The sequence below is a fragment of the Osmerus eperlanus genome, chromosome 19 (assembly GCF_963692335.1).
Source record: "Osmerus eperlanus chromosome 19, fOsmEpe2.1, whole genome shotgun sequence".
Taxonomy (NCBI): Eukaryota; Metazoa; Chordata; class Actinopteri; order Osmeriformes; family Osmeridae; genus Osmerus; species Osmerus eperlanus.
In genome coordinates, this window is record NC_085036.1 from 3,391,319 (window position 1) to 3,412,363 (window position 21,045).

Sequence of the window (21,045 nt, forward strand, 5' to 3'; positions counted from 1 at the left end):
CACGACCGGGAGACCGCAGCAATGTGGGCTGTGAGGGAGAGCACGTCATCCCCGAGGTTCCTGGCAGAGGATGAAGGGCTTACCGTCGCCGATCCCAGGGTGATTGAGAGATCGTGGGAGGGTTTGGCTCGGTCATCAAGGCGGAGATGTCTGTGAGGCAGGCCTCGGTCCTAGCTGAGATCCCCGGATCAGTCGGGGGGAACGACAGGTACAGCTGCATGTCGTCAGCATAGCAGTGGTAGGAGAAGCCATGGGAGGTGATGATTGGTCCAAGCGAGGTGGTGTACAGGGAGAAGAGGAGGGGTCCAAGGACGGAGCCCTGTGGGACACCAGTGGAGAGCTGGCGGGGGCCTGACACTTTGCCTCCCCAGGAGACCTGGTAGGATCTTCCCGACAGGTAGGATGAGATCCACTGAAGTGCAGTGCCAGTGAAGCCCATCTCAGAAAGTCTGGCGAGCAGGATTTGATGGTTAACCATATCAAACGCTGCAGAAAGGTCCAGCAGAATGATGACGGATGACCTCGAAGCTGCTCTGGCAGACTGGACGGCAGTGGTGACTGACAGGAGGGCAGTTTCTGTGGAGTGGCCAGTTCTGAGAGAGAAAGTTAGACAGTTGGTTAGATACAGCGCGTTCAATTGTTTTAGAAAAGAAGAGTAGGAGTGATACCGGTTCTTTAGTTCTGGAGGACGGCTGGGTTAAGGGAGGGTTTTTTGAGTAGAGGGCTAGAAGGGTGGAGAAGGTGGAGAAAAGTTTGTTAGGGTTTGAGGCAGAGTTAATTTTGTTCAGGAAGTAGTGGGTTTTAGCATCAGTTATGCGGGCAGAGAAGGATTTGAGGAGGGAGTGATACTTATTGAGGTCCAGACCGTCTTTGGACTTGCGCCATCTCCTCTCAGCTGCCTGAAGGATGGACCGTTCTTCACGGATTACATCCGTGAGCCACGGGCAGGAGGGAGAGGATCGTGCAGGCCTGGTTGACATGGGACAGAGAGAGTCGAGTGATGCAGTTAGTATGGATAACAGGCTGTTGGTGGCAGTGTCAGTGGGGTGGGACGTGAACTCGTCAATGGGAGGGAGGGAGGATGTTACAACGGAAGAGAAATGGGAGGGGGATAGGGAGCGGAGGTTGCGGCGGAAAGTTACGAGGGGAGGGGAGGTATGAGGAGTTGGAGGGAGAGAGACAGAGAATTGGATGAAGAAGTGATCAGAAATGTGTAGTCGGGTTACAGAGGTTAAGTCAGTGATACAGTTACGTGTCAGGATGAGGTCGAGCTGTTTTCCTGCCTTGTGGGTCGCCGGTGTGTTCAGCAGCTTCAGGTCGAAGGAAGTCAGAAGAGACTTGAAGTCGACGGCCTGCGTTCCTTCGAGGTGGATGTTGAAGTCCCCAATGAGTATCAGCGGTGTTCCATCATCCGGGACGACACTGAGGAGCATGTCCAGCTCCTCCACAAAGTCGGCTAGCGGCCCTGGTGGACGATAGAGGACAAATAAAAATGCTTTGATGGGATCAGTTAGCATCACATAATGGTGTTCAAATGATTTGGCAGTAACAGACAATGGGGTGGATGTGTATTTAATATGTGGGGAAAGAAGCAAACCTGTCCCACCACCTCGCCCGGTTGAGCGGGGTGAGTGAGAGAACGAGTGGTTGACGGAGAGAGCAGCTGGAGTTGCAGTGTTCTCTGGGCGGATCCATGTCTGTGTCAGCGCAAGGGCGTGAAGAGAAGCATGGGATGAAAACGCCGGGATGAAGTCTGCCTTGTTCACAGCAGACTGGCAGTTCCAGAGCCCTATAGAAAGAGAGAGGTCAGGTGGAGAAGATCTGGATAGGTAGCTAAGATTAGAAGTGGACCGTATATACTTTGTGACATATCTACGTCTACGTCTGCGAGTGGTGTAATGAGCGGGAATGCTGAAGAAACACATGCTAGCTATGAATATGTTCTGGGTGGATTAGAATAAAAATAGGGTGATACTTATCAGAAGAGGTGATCCGGCCTCGTCGGCAATCCTCGGTGGACTCCCGCAGGTAGACTCCCTGTCTTTGTTCGACCGAGTCTTCGTGCACCGAGGCTGCCAGACGAGGCCGCCAGACAAGGCCGCCAGACGAGGCTGCCACTGCAGTGCTGGCCGCCTTAATTATGCTAAGGCACAGCTGACGATGGCCCTAATTATAATGTCAACAGAGCTGGGTCTGCGGTGGCGAGTACCCTGAAGTTTAATCGCTAGCTAGTTACCATAAACCAATCTAGCTCTTGTACCCTAGAGCCCTGCCCGTGAGACTAAGTCTAGCTAACACAAATAATGAAACAAGATTCAGTCAGATTAACCCACTAGTAAGATGACAGTCACGATGTTCACTCAGCAGAAACACAGATGCCCTCACTACTTTCCAGATGCACCGTATTGCTTTTAATGGTATATAAGCTGGGCCTCTAGTGTTGTTTGTTGTATAACAAATTTTCTTTTCCTCTCAGATATTGTAACTTTTAACATTCAAACAACCCCGTTTTCTGTGACAGGGGGCACTTAATCAAATCCATTGATTAAGCTTTTTGACCTCTAAATTCCTCCGTCCCTCCTTCCAGATTGACAAAACTGACGATAAGTCCCTGGAGGAGCGGGGCCGCATCATGATCTCTCTCAAGTACAGCTCCCAGAAGTCTGGCCTGGTGGTTGGCATCGTCCGCTGTGCACACTTGGCCGCCATGGATGCCAACGGCTTTTCCGACCCATATGTGAAAACGTAGGTGTTTACCTTTTACATCCCAGGTTCATTTGTCAGTTCATCAGCAGGTTCCAAGCAGAAAAGGCCGATGTGTTTCATAGATACAATGTCACAGATTTGAGAAAGTGTTAAAGAAACTCTCCTAATAGGCTCTGGTATGTGACATGAGTCCTCACAAAGACTAGACGGAGGGTGCACATCACACCAGTCTTACCTGTTACCTGATAGTTGCAGGATAGATTATTTTACTACTCTGTAGACTATAAATCCCTCCATAGTAATGCACCTGAATGTATTCCCGGCATGCTCTCAAGATACACACCCAGTAGATCCCTGAGGTCCTCTTGCACTGTACTCTTAACATTTCCAAAAGCTCTGCCAGAGAACCAAGGAATGGCTGAAACTGTGGAAACCTTTCAGCGAGATCTTAAGATATACATATTTAATCTCGCCAATTTATCTCTATTTATTGTGGCTTTAAAATCCAGCGGTATGGATAGGGACGTCATAGTCTGCAGTGTCTCTTCACTATTGCTGCTGAGCGGGCTTTACAAGCCAGTAGCATCTCCACTAGCTTGTTACCTTTGCTGCATAACTAGCATTACAAGCTTGCTGTTAAATGTTCTGTGTTAAATGCTTTGTGTGTCCTATGGTGTTTCAGGTAATATGGGCCATTTAGGCTGGTAAGTATATAGGCTTCTTGTTAATTCAATATTTTCCAGTAGCTTGCTTTTAAAAGGTTAGTGTGTTTTGTAATGTATATATTCATAATGCACATATATTCACCTACCATTCATGGTAAAATTAATTGTATTTATAAACATTTTGTATAATCTGTCATGTTTCTTATCATGTAGTATTTATGCTATGTGTGTGCTTTGTAATATGTTGGCACTTCACATTCTCCAGTGGAGTGCTCGATCGTCTAATTTCAGAGATGTAAGGAAATAATTTTTCAGTTCTCATATAATGGCCCAAATGGGTGAACTGTTTTTTTGCTTCCCTCTGGAAAATTAGTGTAAAACATAAGTGTTTGTTCTCCCCTGCCCCTCCCCCCTTACCCTCTGTGAAGTGCATTGTGTTGACTCTTGGTAAGAAATGCGCTATATTAATTTATTTGATTTGACCATTTGCCCCTATTACACAGAGATCCAATAATATTGCCTTAAAGAGAGCCCATCATCATACCTGCTTTTCTTGTTTAAACTAAACCAAACAAAGCTGGCATAATGCCAGCTAATGCCACACATTTTAGATGCTTTCATGCATCCGAGGCATGACGTCAGTGTCTGCGTTAGTGTGCCTAGTCCCGCCATGCCGGCTCTCCCTTTTACACAAATGTTGATTCGGCTCTGTGACCACCTCCATTGCCGGCTTAATTATGTACAACACAACAACCACCTCCCATTCGTGTTATCCCACTCTTTATACACAACTACAAGGAGGTATAAAGCCGCAACATTTCCACCAGTAGGTGAAATAGGGGCTGCTGATGTACCCGGTTTGCACACAATCATGAGTCTATGATGAAGGATTGGCAGAGTCAGATTTCTACTCAATCCAAAGATTGCGCCATTTCCCTCAATGTGTGTTAATTGTGTTTCCTACAGCCCAAGGTTAACCTCATCCCATTACTAGGTGTCTACAGTCAAGAGTACATTCATCATAATGAAAAGATGTCTGGGAATAAAAATCAACTTTCCCAAAGAGGAAAAAAAGTAACATACTCTTGACATTCCCTGTGTGTAGGAAGAACTATCCTGAATCATTAATCGCACTGTAACATTTTATCTTTGATGTAATCCCACCATGCAAACAATGTGCTAGTAATACAGATTAACATTTTGAGAGGCTCCCTAAAGTCCCGATACACTCAAAGGCAGTAATAGATTAACAGACTGACTCCCTCTTGCAGGAATCATCAAGGTAGTGCTCTTTCAAATAGACAGGGCTGCAATGATTTTACTTCTCCTGACATCAAATGTTTAAAGGCTTAGCCTGTTCACATCATGTCCTAGTGGCCTGACTTCAGAGAGCTGGCAGGTACTGTGTGGGTGCACTGTGCTGTTAAGCAGACCCACACACACTCTTCAATTTCTATCAGGTTACCAGATGTCTCCAATACAAACACACACATACACACACACACATTACAGTCACACTATAAGGGATGCTTAAGCACCACAGCATTATAGGCCATAAGCATATCTTTGTGCAATAGTTCAGAAAAGGAGTGCAGGAACATTGCCCCTGGAACTCAGCACAGCGGTTCCCCCTGTAGTCCAAGTTTGGTTTGTAAAATCATTGGAGGGTTATGGTGCTTTCAAGTGTATGGAAGACAGACACTAACATGTTTATGAGCTTACCAACAGAAAAGTGAATCTGTATTCAAATTTGACTCAATACGCGTTTATTTTGCAGTGCAATAAAATATAACAAATATAGCTGCAAGCAGCGATGCGGGTTCCTCCGCAAAATGGCAAAATATTATAAACATGTACACTGTTGAAGATGGAGAGTTGGACAACAAGAGAGCAAAACTACTTCATGTTTGGCCAACAACAATAGGCTGAATGGGGATTTGAACTCATGAGCAAAAAGTCACAAGTCAGTCTCTCTATCCTCTCTGCTACACACCAACTATTGCGATTGCATGAGTAGAAAGGGCAGAGTATGAGCTTTGGTCAGCTTTGGGACAAAGGTTAAGAAACAGTTGACATTTCAACCAATGTGGACACTTACATAAATACACCCCTTTCAGACATTTTGTATTGTATTTCTCATTCCATTTCACCCTATATAAAGACACATCTGCCCGCACACTATCCTCATCCATGCTGTTTCCCTCTCTCCCAGCGCAGGTCATGCCAAAGCAGAAATGCTGCAGCAGCCGCATGAGGTTTTGATGTAGTCCATATACTACCTCCCACAATCAATACATATCAACCGCAACATTGTTTTCAAACTTTCTCAAAGATGGCTTGAAAACCATGGATATTTACTTTCTTATTGAGTAGATCTCAAGAATAGCCTCATAGGCAACTGGCTAGGGTACAGCCTATGGAGCTAAATCAGGACCAAATGTTTTGTTAATTCGAAAAAAAAATCTTTAGTCGAAAAACCAAAGCTTGACATTGAAAATGTAAGTTTTGGTCGAAAACTTGAAAGATAAAACCATGTATTCAAAGAAAAAATAAGTGTACCAATTTTTTTTTCATGTTGAATAATATATCGATGAAATTTTTTAATAATTTTGAATAAGTTATTAATTTTCAATTTTCACTTTCATATTTTCACATAGTTTCACATTTCATGTTTTCAGATTCTAAACTTTTTTTTTACAGCTTCCAATTTTATTTATTTTTTTCATTTTATTTTTCATTTTTTTTCAGCGCACAGGTAAGACATGTGAAAGATATTAGCCTTTTTGAATAGATACTGACAAAAAAATGCCACTACGGGGATAATGTCCCAAAGTATCTATTCAAAAAGGCTAATATCTTTCACGTCTTACCTGTGCGCTGGCGCCAGCCTGTTGCCTTGGCGGAGCGGACGCCATGCCAACAGCTAAGTCTTCTGCCTCTTTGTTAGGCTGTCACTCATAATTACCGCCTCTGAGTTGAAGCCACGCCCCCTACGCAAAATCGGGGCCAAAAGTAAAAAAAATAAAAAACCTGAAACTGAAAAAAAAAATTGAAGCCGTAAAAAAAAAGTTTTGAATCTGAAAACATGAAATGTGAAACTATGTGAAAATATGAACGTGAAAATTGAAAATTAATAACTTATTCAAAATTATTCCAAAATTTCATCGAAATATTATTCAACCTGAAAAAAAAATTGGTACACTTATTTTTTCTTTGAATACATGGTTTTATTTTTCAAGTTTTCGACCAAAACGTACATTTTCAATGTCAAGCTTTAGTTTTTCGTCGAAAGATTTTTTTTCGAATTAACAAAACATTTGGCCCTGATTTAGCTCCATAACAGCGCACGTCCAGCTCCTTTCGTGTGTAGCCTCTGATAGTAAAATAGCCGACTCTCTGTTCCCATTAAACTACACGACATGCACACTCAGGGTGACCAACAAGATTATATTAACTAACAAACAATAACATTACAAACATCTAACTGAACGAACACAACAACTGAAATCCCTCGCATGGCCGTTGTAACCAAACTATTTTCCACAAGTCTTTGCGTTAAAGGCACGGATCATGTGACACCATTAATTGATAGCGGGAGCGCTACTCGACCTGAACCCTAGTGACTGCCCGACCAGGGAACGGGGGGTAGGTAGGGCGTTCTTAGCGGGGGGAGTGAGAAGTGTACACTACGATTAAGCCCGAGTGCAGACATCGGTCTTGCCTGACTGAACTTGCGCAAGCTTCATTTCAATCAGGAGAGACCTGGGATGAGTGAAAGATGTTTATTACAGACTAATAAATGTACTATGGTGTTTGGAGCTTGAACCCCACGGGGAATTATATAGATCAACGGGCGCCTGCCCAACGCCCGAAGAAGAATCCCCCAAAAGTAAAAAGGTAGGAAGTTAAGACCAGAACAAAAAGAAAACATACTCACCAACAGGAAGGACCATGAACCGCTGGGGAATAAGCAACACAAACACGACACGGAAAGCGACCGACATGGGTGCACCGCACCGATCGGAGCGACCGTGATCAATACGAGAGCGTACAGAAGGACCTAGGCTAAAAGCATACATACCCGGGCCGGAACCTGCAGGAGATGGCAAGCCATGCACGGACAGATCCGTAGACATGTTCCTATACCGAGAACCCAAAGGAAAGAGAAGCAATGATTGTAGGCGGTAGCCTCCTGGCCAGAGGCCGATGCCCTAGTGCATGAATGAGTTATGTGCTAGAGGGCCGACCCCCTCATGCTGTCGGTGTTTGCCTAGGCTGGCTGAGGCCCGACGCCCTCAGGAGTGAATGTGATAGCCTTTGCGGCTTTGGTCGGCTAGAGGGCCGACGCCCTGGGTCTATGTGGACAGCCTGTGCCGGCTGGAGGACCGACGTCCCCGCGTACATGACCTATGTAGGCTAGGGGGCCGACGCCCTTGAGTCTATGTGAACAGCCTGTGCCGGCTGGAGGACAGCGTCCCCGTGTATGTGACCTATGTAGGCTAGAGGGCCGACGCCCTTGAGTCTATGTGACAGCCTGTGCGCTGGCTGGGGGACCGGCGTCCCCGCGTACGTGAGTCTAAGTGTGCTATAGGGCTGACGCCCTTGAGTCTCTGTGAACAGCCTGTGCCGGCTGGAGGACCGACGTCCCCGCGTACTGATGACCCTATGTAGGCTACCGGGCCGAAACCCTTGAGTGTGTGAGCAGCCTTTGCCGGCTGGAGTGCACGTGAGCCTTTGTTGGTAGGAGGACCGACGCCCTCGTGACTTGTGCTAGCAAGAGAGGCCGGAACCAGGGACCCTCTGTTTGCATACAGAAACCAAGTCGCTGTATCCGCAGGCAACGTTAGCATCGAGCCTGTAAACACGAGACAGTTTAACGAGAGACACAGTAACAACACCAACCACCAGTTGTTTGCAAGTACTCACAGAGAGCCGTTAGGGCCGTAGCGATCTTTGGGCCTCGATGATGGCAGCAGAATCTGGACGAACGTACGAAGAGTACGCTGATGAAGACCAGCGGCCCAGCTGCTGCAGAGACGCAGTGGACACCCCTTGCAAAGCAGCGGACGTTGCAGCGCCTATTCTAAATGAATGGCCTGAATACCGTCCAGGGGGAAGGTTGCATTTGGCTACGACCTGTGCTAGATGGTGGCTGAACCAGGATTGTGACATAGGATTATTGCTAGGGGTTAAGAAGAGGGGGGAGAGTGGATCGGAAGGGCACCTCCTCTTTACGTACCTAAGCATAGATAAGAAAGGACAGAAAGGACCACCCGTGTTAGCAATGATGATTGAGCAAGAGCCTCCGGTTTTGGAATGTTTGAGAAGCAGAATGAAGAAATCAGGGTGAAACGTTAAGTCAGAAAAACACACATCAGTGGCAGGATTGAACACGTTTGCCCGAGTTGTGAATTCCCCACACCGTAAGAACCCATAGAAAGCCATTAAAAACGTGCAATCCAAGAGGGAATCGATGTAGGGGGAAAAGCAACCGCGTCTGAGCACCGAGAGCATGGCGTGCAGAATAGACAGAAGGAAAGGGAGTCTATCGTCCACATTAGCGGGGAAAGCTTTGCCTATGCCTTTGAACAGGAATTTGACTGCTGGATTAGTGAAAAGGCTGGGGAACGAAGGATCATGGCATCTGGCATTGAATTGAATACCCGCAACCAGACCTTTAATATAGCGTGGCTGGAAGTGGCGAACATCAGTGCAGTGACACACAAAAGCACACATCACGTTAACACACACGGGTACCAGCGGGACAGACAAAGACAGACAGAACATAGCGTACGTTCTCCAGGTGAAATTGTACGATCTAAGGGTAGAAGCAGCCAACCCCTTCCTCATATAACCCTTGGCTACCTCTAAATATGCCTGCAAGGAGTGCTCTTCTAATCTAGGACCAGTGACGCGAGGGGGGGGACGGCCAAGGGCCACTGGCTGGCGTACGGGCACAGATCCCTGAACACCTGAAAATTGAAACGGGACAGGGAATCAGCTATAACATTATCGTGGCCCGGCACGTGACGTGCTGTGAGGATGAAATTATGAGTAACGGAGAGCCAAGTGATGCGTCTCATGAATGACATTATGTGTGGGCAGTTAGAGCGCCCCTTATTTATGATGCTCACCACGGCCTGATTGTCGCACAACACAGCTATGCGCTTACGATGCCACGACTGGCCCCACAGGTAACAAGCGACCACGACGGGGTAGATTTCGTACAGGGCGGAAGAGGCACCGGGCGCAGCAAAGTCATGGGGCCACGGGCTGGCGAACCACTGCTCCTGATAGAACCCCCCAAAACCAACGGACGGCGCGGCGTCTGTGAAAAACCGCAGAGAGTTCGAAGACCGAACGACGTCGTCGTAAAAGAACGACACGCCGTTCCAACCCTCGAGCAATTGCAACCAGAACGATAAGTCGGACCGGCAACCATCGTCCAAGCACACCGGATCGAGCAAACCAGACACGGAAGACGCCAGAACGAGCAACCGGGAGATGAACGAGCGGCCCTGGGGAATCACGCATATGGCGAAATTGAAGTGCCCGAGGAGAGACAGCAGCTGCCGCTTGGACATGACTGAAGACGCCACGAGCGACCGGGCCATGCTGCAAGCTCGCTCGAGCTTCTCAACCGGCAGGGAAGCCTTCATCTCTACCGTGTCCAGCGTGATGCCCAGAAACTCCAGGCGAGTGGCCGGCCCGAGAGTTTTCTCATCAGAAAGGGGAACGCCCAGTCCGCGGAACAGATTTTTTAACAGCAGCAGGGAAGCGCCGGACGCATCGGACGGAGGATCTACCAAGAGAAAATCGTCTAAGAGGTGGAGCAACGCGGGGACCCGGACCCGGTTTAACAGGATCCAACAAAGGGCCTCGGAAACCCGGTTGAAAATGGAGGGGCTGCTCCTGCTCCCGAACGGGAGACGCACGGCGAAATAGAACCGGTTATCCCATTTCATCCCGAACAAGTGCCACTGGGACGGGTGAACGGGGACGATCTTGAACGCGTCAGTGATGTCTGCTTTGGAAAGCCAGGCACCGGGCCCCGCCAGCTTTATGAGCTTAATGGCGTGGTCCACGGTGGCATAGTGAAGCGAAAAAGGCTCGAGGGGAATAAGCCCGTTAATGCCGGGAATCGGACCGGAGCGCGGAGCAGACAGGTCCAGGATAAGATGTTTCTTACCGGAATACTTCCGCGTAGCGACGCCGAGGGGACTACTGCGAAACAGTGGAAAAGGGGACGAGTCGAACGGGCCTATCACGTAGCGTTTACCGCACTCTCTGGCCAGCAGCTGGGAAACGACAGCCGGCTCCCGCACCGCTGACTGGAGATTGCTCAAAACAAGTGAAGACAACAATGGACATGAAACCCCCACCCTGAATCCTTGAGTCAGCCCCGTGAGTAGATGATCAACGAACACGGAATCGGGATGGGACGAGAGTTCGAAAGCCAGTGCAGACACATTTATTGGAGTGGATGGGTGCTCGGCCGTTAGTTCGGACCACCACGACGCCCTCGCTGAGGGCGGCCCTGACGTGGACACACCGACCACGGATGGGCTTCCTGACAGCCGCTGCAAAAATGAGGAAATTACAATTGCCGTAGGAGCACACACTCTCATTGAAATTATTGCAGATGACCCTCCTGGAAGCAACGTGCACCTTGCGGCCACGAACGTCCATGTTCGCCTTTCCGATGGCAGCACCAAGCCCGCGAGCGCGAGGCTGGGCCCCGGGATCCCCCGGGAGAAACGGAACCAGTGGACAGAGAGGAGCAGCATGCCCCAAGCCGCCGCACGTGCCGCAAAACACGGCCTGGGAGCCAGCATTACCAACAGTTCGGTATCCAGCACTGACCAGTCCAGAAACACGTTTGAGCGGGAAACGTAGAGAGCAGCCTTGCTCGAAAACTCTTTGTGGTACTGGTAGAACAGGTTTCTCCCGTAGCGCAGATTCAGGTCCCCAATCAGAGCCATGTAGCCGTCTAGTTCCTGCCGTCTAAGGGGAAACACGGAGCACACCACATCGCGGAAGATCCCAAAAGCTACCAGAAACTCCCCGATAGACAGGTCCCTTGCCAACCTGGGGTCAGCAGAACGGAGCACCGTGCTGTACTGATCGCTGGTGGAGACGCTCGCGTCACACTTGGGCGAGGGGAGGATCAGACTAATCAAATTGATATTCCTGCCTTGCAGGATGTGGGATCTTAAGCGGGGGGTAATGTCAGCCCCCGAAGTGATGTAAGGCCTACCTGCTGACAGAACAGCTACTGCGGAAGCCAGGGTGTGCAGTGGCTCCTCCATGGGCACGAGGGGCGCCGAGGCTGGGAGCGGCGCAGCCACGGGAGCGGAAGCCCCGGCGGGTTAGGGTTCGGGTTAGGGTTCGGGAGCGACGGCAGGGCCGGTAGACGGCCCAGCGTCCGAATCAAGCACCTCCGGACGGCGCGACTTCCTTGTACGCTTCCGACCTTGAGCAGCGGAGGAGACAGGGGAGCCTCGGGCGACGGGACTCGGCAAGGAGACACGCAGTCCACCCCGACGGCCAGGGCGCGGAGCTGGGAAAGCCCCAACCCGGGCGCTGGAAGGACACCCACGGCGCGCAGACCCGCCTCTAACGCAGACCCATCGGAGCCCCGACGAGCCGCGAGCCAGGAACTGCGTCGAGCAGCAGGGGAGGCGAAACCCGGAACCGGGACGACCTCCTCGAACAACTCCAGCTCGAAATCCGACATAGCCTCCAAAAAACAAGACAAGGGAAGGTCCAGCCAACACAACACATCAATAGCAATCGCGCACTTGATAGCATGGACAAACTACACAGGGAGAGAATCATATTTAAAGGCACGGATCATGTGACACCATTAATTGATAGCGGGAGCGCTAATCGACCTGAACCCTAGTGACCGCCCGACCAGGGAACGGGGGGAAGGTAGGGCGTTCTTAGCGGGGGGAGTGAGAAGTGTACACTACGATTAAGCCCGAGTGCAGAGATCGGTCTTGCCTGACTGAACTTGCGCAAGCTTCATTTCTCTTGACTAATGTACTACCTAACTAACGTGTGTGCAAGGACATCAGCTTTCTTCTCTGTGTTTCGCGCTCAAAACTAGCAGCTCCACCAAGGCTCCAAAATAAAAGTATTCTCTGTTATTACAATAATGCCAATACAATACAGTAATGCTACATACAAATACAAAATGTACAATTCTGAAAAACCTTTACAAAATATTAAAGTAATATGGTGGCAACAGTTACACTCCCACCAAATCACACAATCTTACTCTGAGATTTCTTACACATACTGACTATTGCAGTTAAAAACTTTGACCTTAAAACATTACACTTATGTCATTAACCATTAAGTATGGAAAGCAAAGATAAACATTAAACGTCTTCCATAGAATGAAGATAAACATTAGAAATATTAAACTAGGTCTGCTTCAAGCAGAGTGACCAACTTATGCACAGGTCTCTCCAAGAAAACTGTCTTAGTTGTGGATTTACCCTTTTCATTAAATGTGGTGTCACTAACTAACAATCTGACCTTTCTCACCCTATCATCTGACCCTGGATAAACTTCTTTTATTCTGGCCAGCTTCCATTCATTACGTGGGGCTTGATCATTTTGTAAAAGCACAATGTCGTTTACTTTTAGGTTTCTTCTGTTCTTCTGCCACTTTTGTCTTGGTTGTAAACTCAAAAGATATTCCTTTTTCCATCGAATCCAAAATTCATTGGCTAGATATTGAACTCGACGCCATCTCTTTTGAAGATAAAGATCTTCCTTGATAAACTGTCCAGGTGGAGGAAGAATGATGGTGGACTTCATGGTAAGAATATGATTCGGAGTCAAAGGTTCAGGTGAGGATGGGTCATTCAAGTGTTCAACGGTAAGTGGTCTGCTATTAATGATCGCCATCACTTCATATAGAAAAGTTCTGAGAGATGAGCTATCAAGTCTTTGTGCTGACTGGTCCAGAATGGCAGTGAGAACACTTCTTATAGTTCTAATTTGCCTCTCCCAGACGCCACCCATATGACTTGCTGCTTCGTCAGAAACTCACATCCTAGAGCCTTTACTCTGTCTTCATCCATTCCTTTCATGAGTTCTGAAAACTCTCTCCTCGCACCAATGAAATTGGTTCCTTGGTCACTTAGAAGTTGACGAACATTTCCTCTTATAGCAATTACTACTCTTAAGGCATTGATGAACGCATCAGTCATCATGTCATCAAGCACCTCTATGTGTATTGCTCTTGAACATAGACAGGTAAGTAAAAGTCCATACCTTTTAATGTCTTTTTTCCTTCTTTAACATGGATCGGACCAAAGCAGTCGATGCCAGCGTAGGTGAATGGAGGACTTGTTTCCATTCTATCTTCAGGTAAGTTACTCATTTTCTGTTCTTCAGAACATCTTCTGTACTTTCGACACTTGACACATTTAAAGATATGTGACGAAACTGCACTGCTGCATCCCAGGATCCACAATCCATTAGCTCACAGTTCATTCACAATTATTCCACGTCCCTGATGATGAACTCTTTCATGGAAGTGCTTGACAAGTAAATCTGATATGTGACTGTTTTTTGGAAGTATTGCTGGGTGCTTCACATATGGGTGTAACGTGGCTTTACATAAACGTCCTCCCACTCTTAGGATCCCTTCTTCGTCCAAAAATTGACAGAATTTGTACAGCTTGCTGTGCTTTGTCTTACAGCTCACTTTCTTTACTTTCAAGCTCTTTATTTCATCTGGGAACGCTTCTTCTTGAACTAACTTAATGATAACAGTTTCTGCTTCTTTCCTTTCTTCTAGGCTTGTACTTTCATTAGTTCTTTGCTTGTCCGCTTTGTGTTCTTTAACTCGTCGTTTCAATCTGGCAACTGCTTGCACTACCCTTGACCAGTCAGAAAACTTCTCAAGGCGGTCCAAAAATGATCTGGTTTCCCTTGCCTTGGTATTCAACACAAGAGCCTTGCGGAGCTCAGGATCATCTTCCTTAACTTCTTCCACCTTGCACGCTCTGTCAGGTAGGTCCTTTTGCCAAAGAAACTTCGGTCCAGAGAACCAATTGGAGGTCTTGAGTTGCTCTGCGGTCAATCCTCGGGACGCATGGTCGGCTGGATTATCCTCAGATGCAACGTGGACCCATTGTTCAGGCTTCGTACTTGTCTTGATTCTTTGTATGCGGTTGGCTACAAACACTTGAAATCTTCTTGCATCGTTGTTTATGTAGCCGAGGACGACTGTAGAGTCCGTCCAAAAGTATTCTTGCAGGTCTTGGATTTCCAATTCATTGCAGAGCATGTCACTGGTGCGAACTGCAACTACTGCTGCAGTGAGCTCCAGTCTTGGTATTGTTGTCACTTCGGTTGGTGAGACTCTTGATTTTCCCATTACTAGAGAGCAGTGGACTTCGTTGGACTCATTGATGACTCGCAGGTAAGTACATTCACCATATCCAGAGGTGCTTGCATCGGAAAAATTATGAAGTTCATGACTCTTAATGTTACCAAAACTTGAAGGTAAGTATAATATTTTGATTTCCATTTCAGCTAGATTGGGAAGGTCTCTGATCCAGGACTCCCACTGGGGCATTAGGGTTTCTCGAATTTCATCATCCCAGCCAATCTTTTCTCTGCACATTTGTTGGAGAATTTGCTTTCCAATAAGGACAAAAGGTGCCATGAATCCCAACGGATCATACACAGAGGCTACTGTAGAGAGCACACCTCTTCTGGTGAGTGGATTGGACTTTACTTGAACTCTGAATCTGAATGAATCAGAAGTGATGCACCATTCAACTCCAAGCACTCTCTCCATATGAGGTAAGCTCAAGGCCATGTCTTGCTCTTTAACTGTGGCACGTTCTTCTTTTGGGATGGATGCCATCACATTCTCGTTATTGGAGACAAACTTGTGGAGTATTAGCTTGCCAGCGGAGCAAAGTTCTCTTGATTCCTTGACAAGTTGGATGGCTTCCTTCTCAGTGTGAACACTTGCCAGACCATCATCTACGTAGAAATGTCTTTGTATGAAGCGGATCGTGTCTTCACTGTACCGACCCTGCCCTTGTGCCGCCAGATGTTTCAGGCCAAAGTTGGCGCAGCCAGGAGATGAAGCCGCTCCGAACAGGTGGACTTTCATTCTGCAGGTTGAGGGTGTGGTTTCCAGGTTGCCATACTCCCACCATAGGAATCGTAAGTAATCCTGGTCTTCCTTTTTCACATGAAACTGATGAAACATCCTTTCGACGTCACACATCACTGCGATCGAGCCCTTTCTGAATCTACACAGGACACCCGCTAACATGTTTGTCAGGTCGGGTCCAGTGAGTAGATGATCGTTAAGAGATGTTTCTTGAAATTTGGCAGAACAGTCAAATACCACACAAATTTTCCCTGTTTTTTGCAGATGATAAACCCCATGGTGTGGAATATACCAAGCCGGGCTGTTGTCAATTTCCTCCTCAGGGACTTTCTCTGCATCGCCACGTGAAATTATGTCGTTCATGAAGTTCACGTAATCCTTGTAGTATGCATGATTCTTCATTAGTCTCTTTTGAAGACAATTTAGACGATGTGTTGCACATATCTTGTTGTTCGGTAGTTTTGGTCTTTCCTGTTTGAACGGTAATGGAATTTCGTAGTGCCCATCATCCTTTTGTGTGATGTTTTCTCTCATCGTTGACAGGAACTTGAGATCATCTTGAGACACAGGATGCTCTTCTCCAGCTCTTTCTGAGAAGTCTGACTCAATGACCTTTAGGATGTCTGAGGGGGTGATTTCTTTGACTTTGGTTCTATTCACATAGTGTACTTCAGTTGTCAGACTGACGGAGGGGTTAACTCCTGGTGTCACTTGCCTCACTACTATGCGATGGCTGATACCAATGGCATCTCCATAATCTACACAGGCATTCCCATGGCCGACTATGCTCCACCCAAGGTCTGTGCGCTGTGCATAGGGATCATTTTCTTCGCCAGACACAACTTCTCGTGGGAGTAAGGCTTGTGAGCAGTTGTACCCAATGAGCAGACCTACTTGACAGTCTTGTAAAGGTGCCACATCATCTTGGAGGTGTTCTAGATGGGACCAAGCTTTGGCAGTTTTAGATGTTGGAATGTGAGTTCTGTTGGCGGGAATAAAGTCACGTGTGTAGGTTGGTGGTAAATACATCTTCTTGTTGGAGTAAAAGCCCCGGACTTGAAGGTTGTTTACTCTCTGAGAGCTTACCAGTGTTGTTCTTGAAGTCATAGTAGAGAGTTTTAACTTGACCTGCTCTTTGTCGGCCTCCAAAGCATTAGCTACTTCACTGAGAACAAAGGTTGTGTCACTTTGTGAATCCAAAAGAGCATATGTAAGTACTTCTTGTGATGGTTGAGCGGCAGATGACAGCCAGACAGGAAATATTGCAGAGGTTTGTTTATTAGTTTCCTCAAGGATTACTCTATTTGAAGTAGATACTGCAATTGTTTCACGTTGTGTTGCTTGGGGCCTTTCCCTACTCCTTTCCTGACTTGTAGTTGACCTGTCTTGACTCTGACTTTGTTGGCCTTTGTCTCTCTCTTCATGCAGACAAGTAGGATGGCGCTTGTTGCATGTGTCGCAAACGCTCCTTTTGTTGCAACTCTTTGAGAGGTGACCGGGCTTAAGGCAACCGAAGCACAGTCTTTCAGCTTGGACAAACTTGACTATCTGAGACTGCCTTTTCCACAAACTTCCTGCATTTGAGCAAAGTGTGCCCAGTCTTCTTACAGAAAGTGCAGGTTTTCATGGTCTCTTCATTGGAACTTGTAGTCAGTGTCTTTGCGTTAACACTTTGATATCTTTGTGGTTTTGGCTTTTCAATTTCACCTTGTTTCAATGACTGCAAATTTTCGCTTCTCTTATCAGAAATTCAACAAACTGACTAAAGGAGGGGAACTTGCTGCTTTTCTCTTCAACTTCTATGACTTTCCGATTCCATCTTGCAGTTAGCCAGTCGGGTAATTTTAACAGTATTTTTCTGTTTTCATTGCAGTCGTTTAGAATCTCCAATGCTTTGATGTGGAGCATTGCGGCCTCGCAACTTCTGAGAAAATCAACAAACTCTCTGAGCTCAAAGCTCTCCTTAGTGCCGATCCTGGGCCATGCTTGGAGTCTGTCTCTGTATGACTTTGCAACTGTAAATGGGTTTCCATATCTTTCCTCCAAAATCTCCCATGCAGACACATAGGCAGATTCAGTCCCAAGTAGGAAATAGCCACCCAGTGCACTCTTGGCTTGTCCACTTACATATCTACGGAGGTAGTATATCTTCTCCTTCTCTTGAATATTCTTTTGGTCTATCAAAGTTTGGAAAGAAAGCTTCCAGTCACTGTATTTCAATGGATCGCCACTGAATACTAATGGTTTAGGAACTGGGATTCTGTTGGCACTTAAAGCATCTGCCAGGACCTTGAGAAGCTCTGTTGTGCTTTCACTCGTAGAGGTAGTGACGGCTTGAGGGGCAGGAAACACAGGCAGGGGCAGGTGTCTTGTGGGGCCCCGCAGCTGGTTATCTGCAACCAACCCATGGTCTGGGATGTCTTTTGGCTCTTGATTGTACACCTGCATTCTCGCTCGCGCTGCACTGAGCTCCTTCATGGTCTCCAAATGCTGTATTCTTCTCCGTCTTTCCTCAAGAGTTATTTGTATAGCTATGTGTTCTTCTTCCAGTTTAGCTTTCATTTTAGCGTCCTCGTCTTCTCTCTTTATTCTTCTATTCACTTCTTCTGCTTCTTGTTCTAAACGACGCTTTAGAGCGGCGGCCTCTTGAGCAGCAATCTTCCTTTTAACCTCTGCTTCCAGGCACTGTATTTCCAATTGTTCTCTTTCTTGTTCTTGCAACACTTCCAGGACAGCTTGGCTTGCAGCAGCGTCGGCGGCAGCTTCTTGATGTTTCACAGAAGACGTTTGAATGCTCTGAGGCGCCCTTTAAGATAGAAGCGACAGTTCCTAATTCACTTGTGCTTGAGTTCCAAAGAGAGCTTGCATCTGGCCAACTTTGTTCTCCTCCCTCTGGCGTCTTCCCATTCAGACGGCTCGAGGCTTTGGACACGATGAAGCTGGAAACCTCTACACACAGATCCACTCTTCGACGCATGTCATGGTTTGGTGTTGTGACTTCGCGCAGCTCTTCATAAACACGCTGGACGTCTGCACAAAGGCCTCTGGTGTCGCCAATGATATCATGAAGCAGACTGTCTGCTAATGGCTCTGATGATTGTGATAATGGCTGCTTAGCGGATTTAATTTGTGTTCTCCATTTTTGGTAAATGTAGTTAAATCTTTGTTGCAGTGGTTTAATTTTCTTGTCTTGCATTTCTTTGCCTTTCTCTGTTAGATTACGTACTCGTTCACCACGTCTTGGCTGAGGCACTTCCTCCGGTTGGGCTTCAGTGTCCCTAACCTGATCTTCATCCAGCTCGTTTTCACTATCTTTAACATTATCCCTAACCTGGGTTGGAGACTGACTAGGCTCTGCCATTGTCAAAGGGTCTTGAATAGCTTACGTGTAAATTGTAAATTAAACTAGAACTCTGAAGTAAAATAAATGTCTGGATGAATTGCTAAAGCTTACTCAAATGTGTATTAAATGTGTGTATGTGCAGTGTCTTAATATTTCAACTGAAAATATTATCATTAGCTATGATTATCAACAGTTGTACAGTTAGTAGGTAATTCCCACCTAAGTAACTCAAAATGCACTTAGAAAATGTATAAAAGAAATCTCGGTTCCCTTGGAACACTTATTGAGAACTTAAACATCAAATGGCAAATAGCCTACACTTAGCACTACCACAAAACACACTTTAAATTGGTAATAGAATAGAAATTCAAAACAAAAAGGTATGTAGCCTATGACTTAACCTTTAGCTTCTTAAAACTGGCTATACAGTAAATGGCAAGTTTCTGGTTAAACTAACTATTAAGCAAACCTTTGTAAAGCCCTCTTCTTCGCCCACTCTTATTAGTGTCCAAGTTCTTATGGCTTTGCTTTGAAACGATTGCTCAATCAGTGTGCGTGTGTGTGCGTCTTCAACTGTGAGAAAGTGTGTGATTTCGACTCATCTGCCAGTCCTTTGACGAACGTTCCAAGCACCGTAGCCACCACGTTGAGAGTAGCTAGCGTTAGCTAGTCTTGAGACTGCTGCTTCGTCCACTTGCGTCGACGAACAGTCCGAGTTTTCACTGTGACTCCCTCCCAAGCACAGTCAGACAGCAAATGGTTTCCTTTACGGGTTTTTAATTAAGTCTTCTTCTCCACATCAAACCGTGAAAACTATGTAATACACGGTATCAAAACACATAAGACATAACGTTAGCTGGTTAGCAAACACAGCATCAAAAGTAACACAAAGTTAAAGTACATAACAAACAGACAAAATACCTCGTTGGCTGCATGCTCTAAAAGGAAATCTTCTTATCTTCTTTTACAGTCCCTTTCAGCTTTTAAAGGCATTAATATCTTAATGTAATTATCTTGACTAATGTACTACCTAACTAACGTGTGTGCAAGGACATCAGCTTTCTTCTCTGTGTTTCGTGCTTGAAACTAGCAGCTCCACCAAGGCTCTAAAATAAAAGTCTTCTCTGTTATTACAATAATTTCAATACAATACAGTAATGCTCGAACAAATACAAAATGTACAATTCTGAAAAACCTTTACAAAATATTAAAGTAATATGCTGGCAACAGTTACATCTGCACCTCTCTGTCACCAACTGTCTCTGGAGTGGAGGGTGGGGGCTTCATATCCAACAAATTACACCCCTGAACTTTTAGAACAGATCTAATGGCCTACTACAATTGTAAATATCCTATGGCTTCTTCTCCAATTGGGCCTCAATACAATGTCATCTAATATTTTCTGCCCATTCTGCACAGTTTTTGGGGACTTTCCACACCAGCACCCTTTGCCCAGTCCCTCTATTCTGCCCTACTACTACATGTGTTTTCCAACACCAGTTACAATCAACCCTGGGCAGGGACGGCACCAGAGAATTTTTAATACAGGTGCTGAGGAGGTGCTAGATCATTGACAGGGGGAGCTGTGCAATTATATATACATACATACAATTAATAAAGAAGCAGTACTTCTCTTGAGTGGTTTTTATTCATATGAATAATCATTGGATTCAGGTCAAAAGTCTATCACTTGAACTGGTTTCATCACTTAAGACACTCAAAGTCAGCAGCTTGGCATACTGGGACATGGAAAGGATTAAACATTTAGACTTTCATCAAAGTAAAAAATGCTGGTTTGTCCCTTTTCATCAATGTCCTCAAAAAAGCAGTCTACAGAGCTACTGTGTCTGTGGGGTGACTGTCTGTCTCTGGAGGGCTGGCAGGCAGGGCCAAGCAGGGCCTGCAGGGCAGGCAAGGCAGGCAGGCAGGCAGGCAGGCAGGCAGGCAGGGCAGGCCAGCTGAATGAAGCTGTCCAGCTAGAGAGGGATAGTCCAGCAAGGGGTCTGTGATGCTCTCAGCATTCTCTGTTGTTGCTTTCAGCATCCTCTATTGAACTCTGTTGAGCAGGCCTCTGCATGACCCTCCAGACCTGTAAAAGTGAAGAAAGGATCCATGTCAGTTCAGTTGTGAAAAACGCAGCTTTTTCCATCTACACTTGACATAAACTACAGTTTTGA

At 46.5% G+C, this 21,045-nt stretch overlaps 1 protein-coding gene across 2 annotated transcripts in view; it reads left to right on the plus strand.

Annotated features, from left to right (window-relative positions):
• doc2b (double C2-like domains, beta) overlaps positions 1-21,045 on the plus strand; it is a 262,373-nt gene that overhangs the window by 222,546 nt on the left and 18,782 nt on the right. For both annotated transcript variants that reach the window (XM_062485089.1, XM_062485090.1), the window contains one exon: positions 2,588-2,745. In XM_062485089.1, the coding sequence (XP_062341073.1) occupies positions 2,588-2,745 (158 nt within the window). The remainder of the gene's footprint in view (positions 1-2,587; positions 2,746-21,045) is intronic.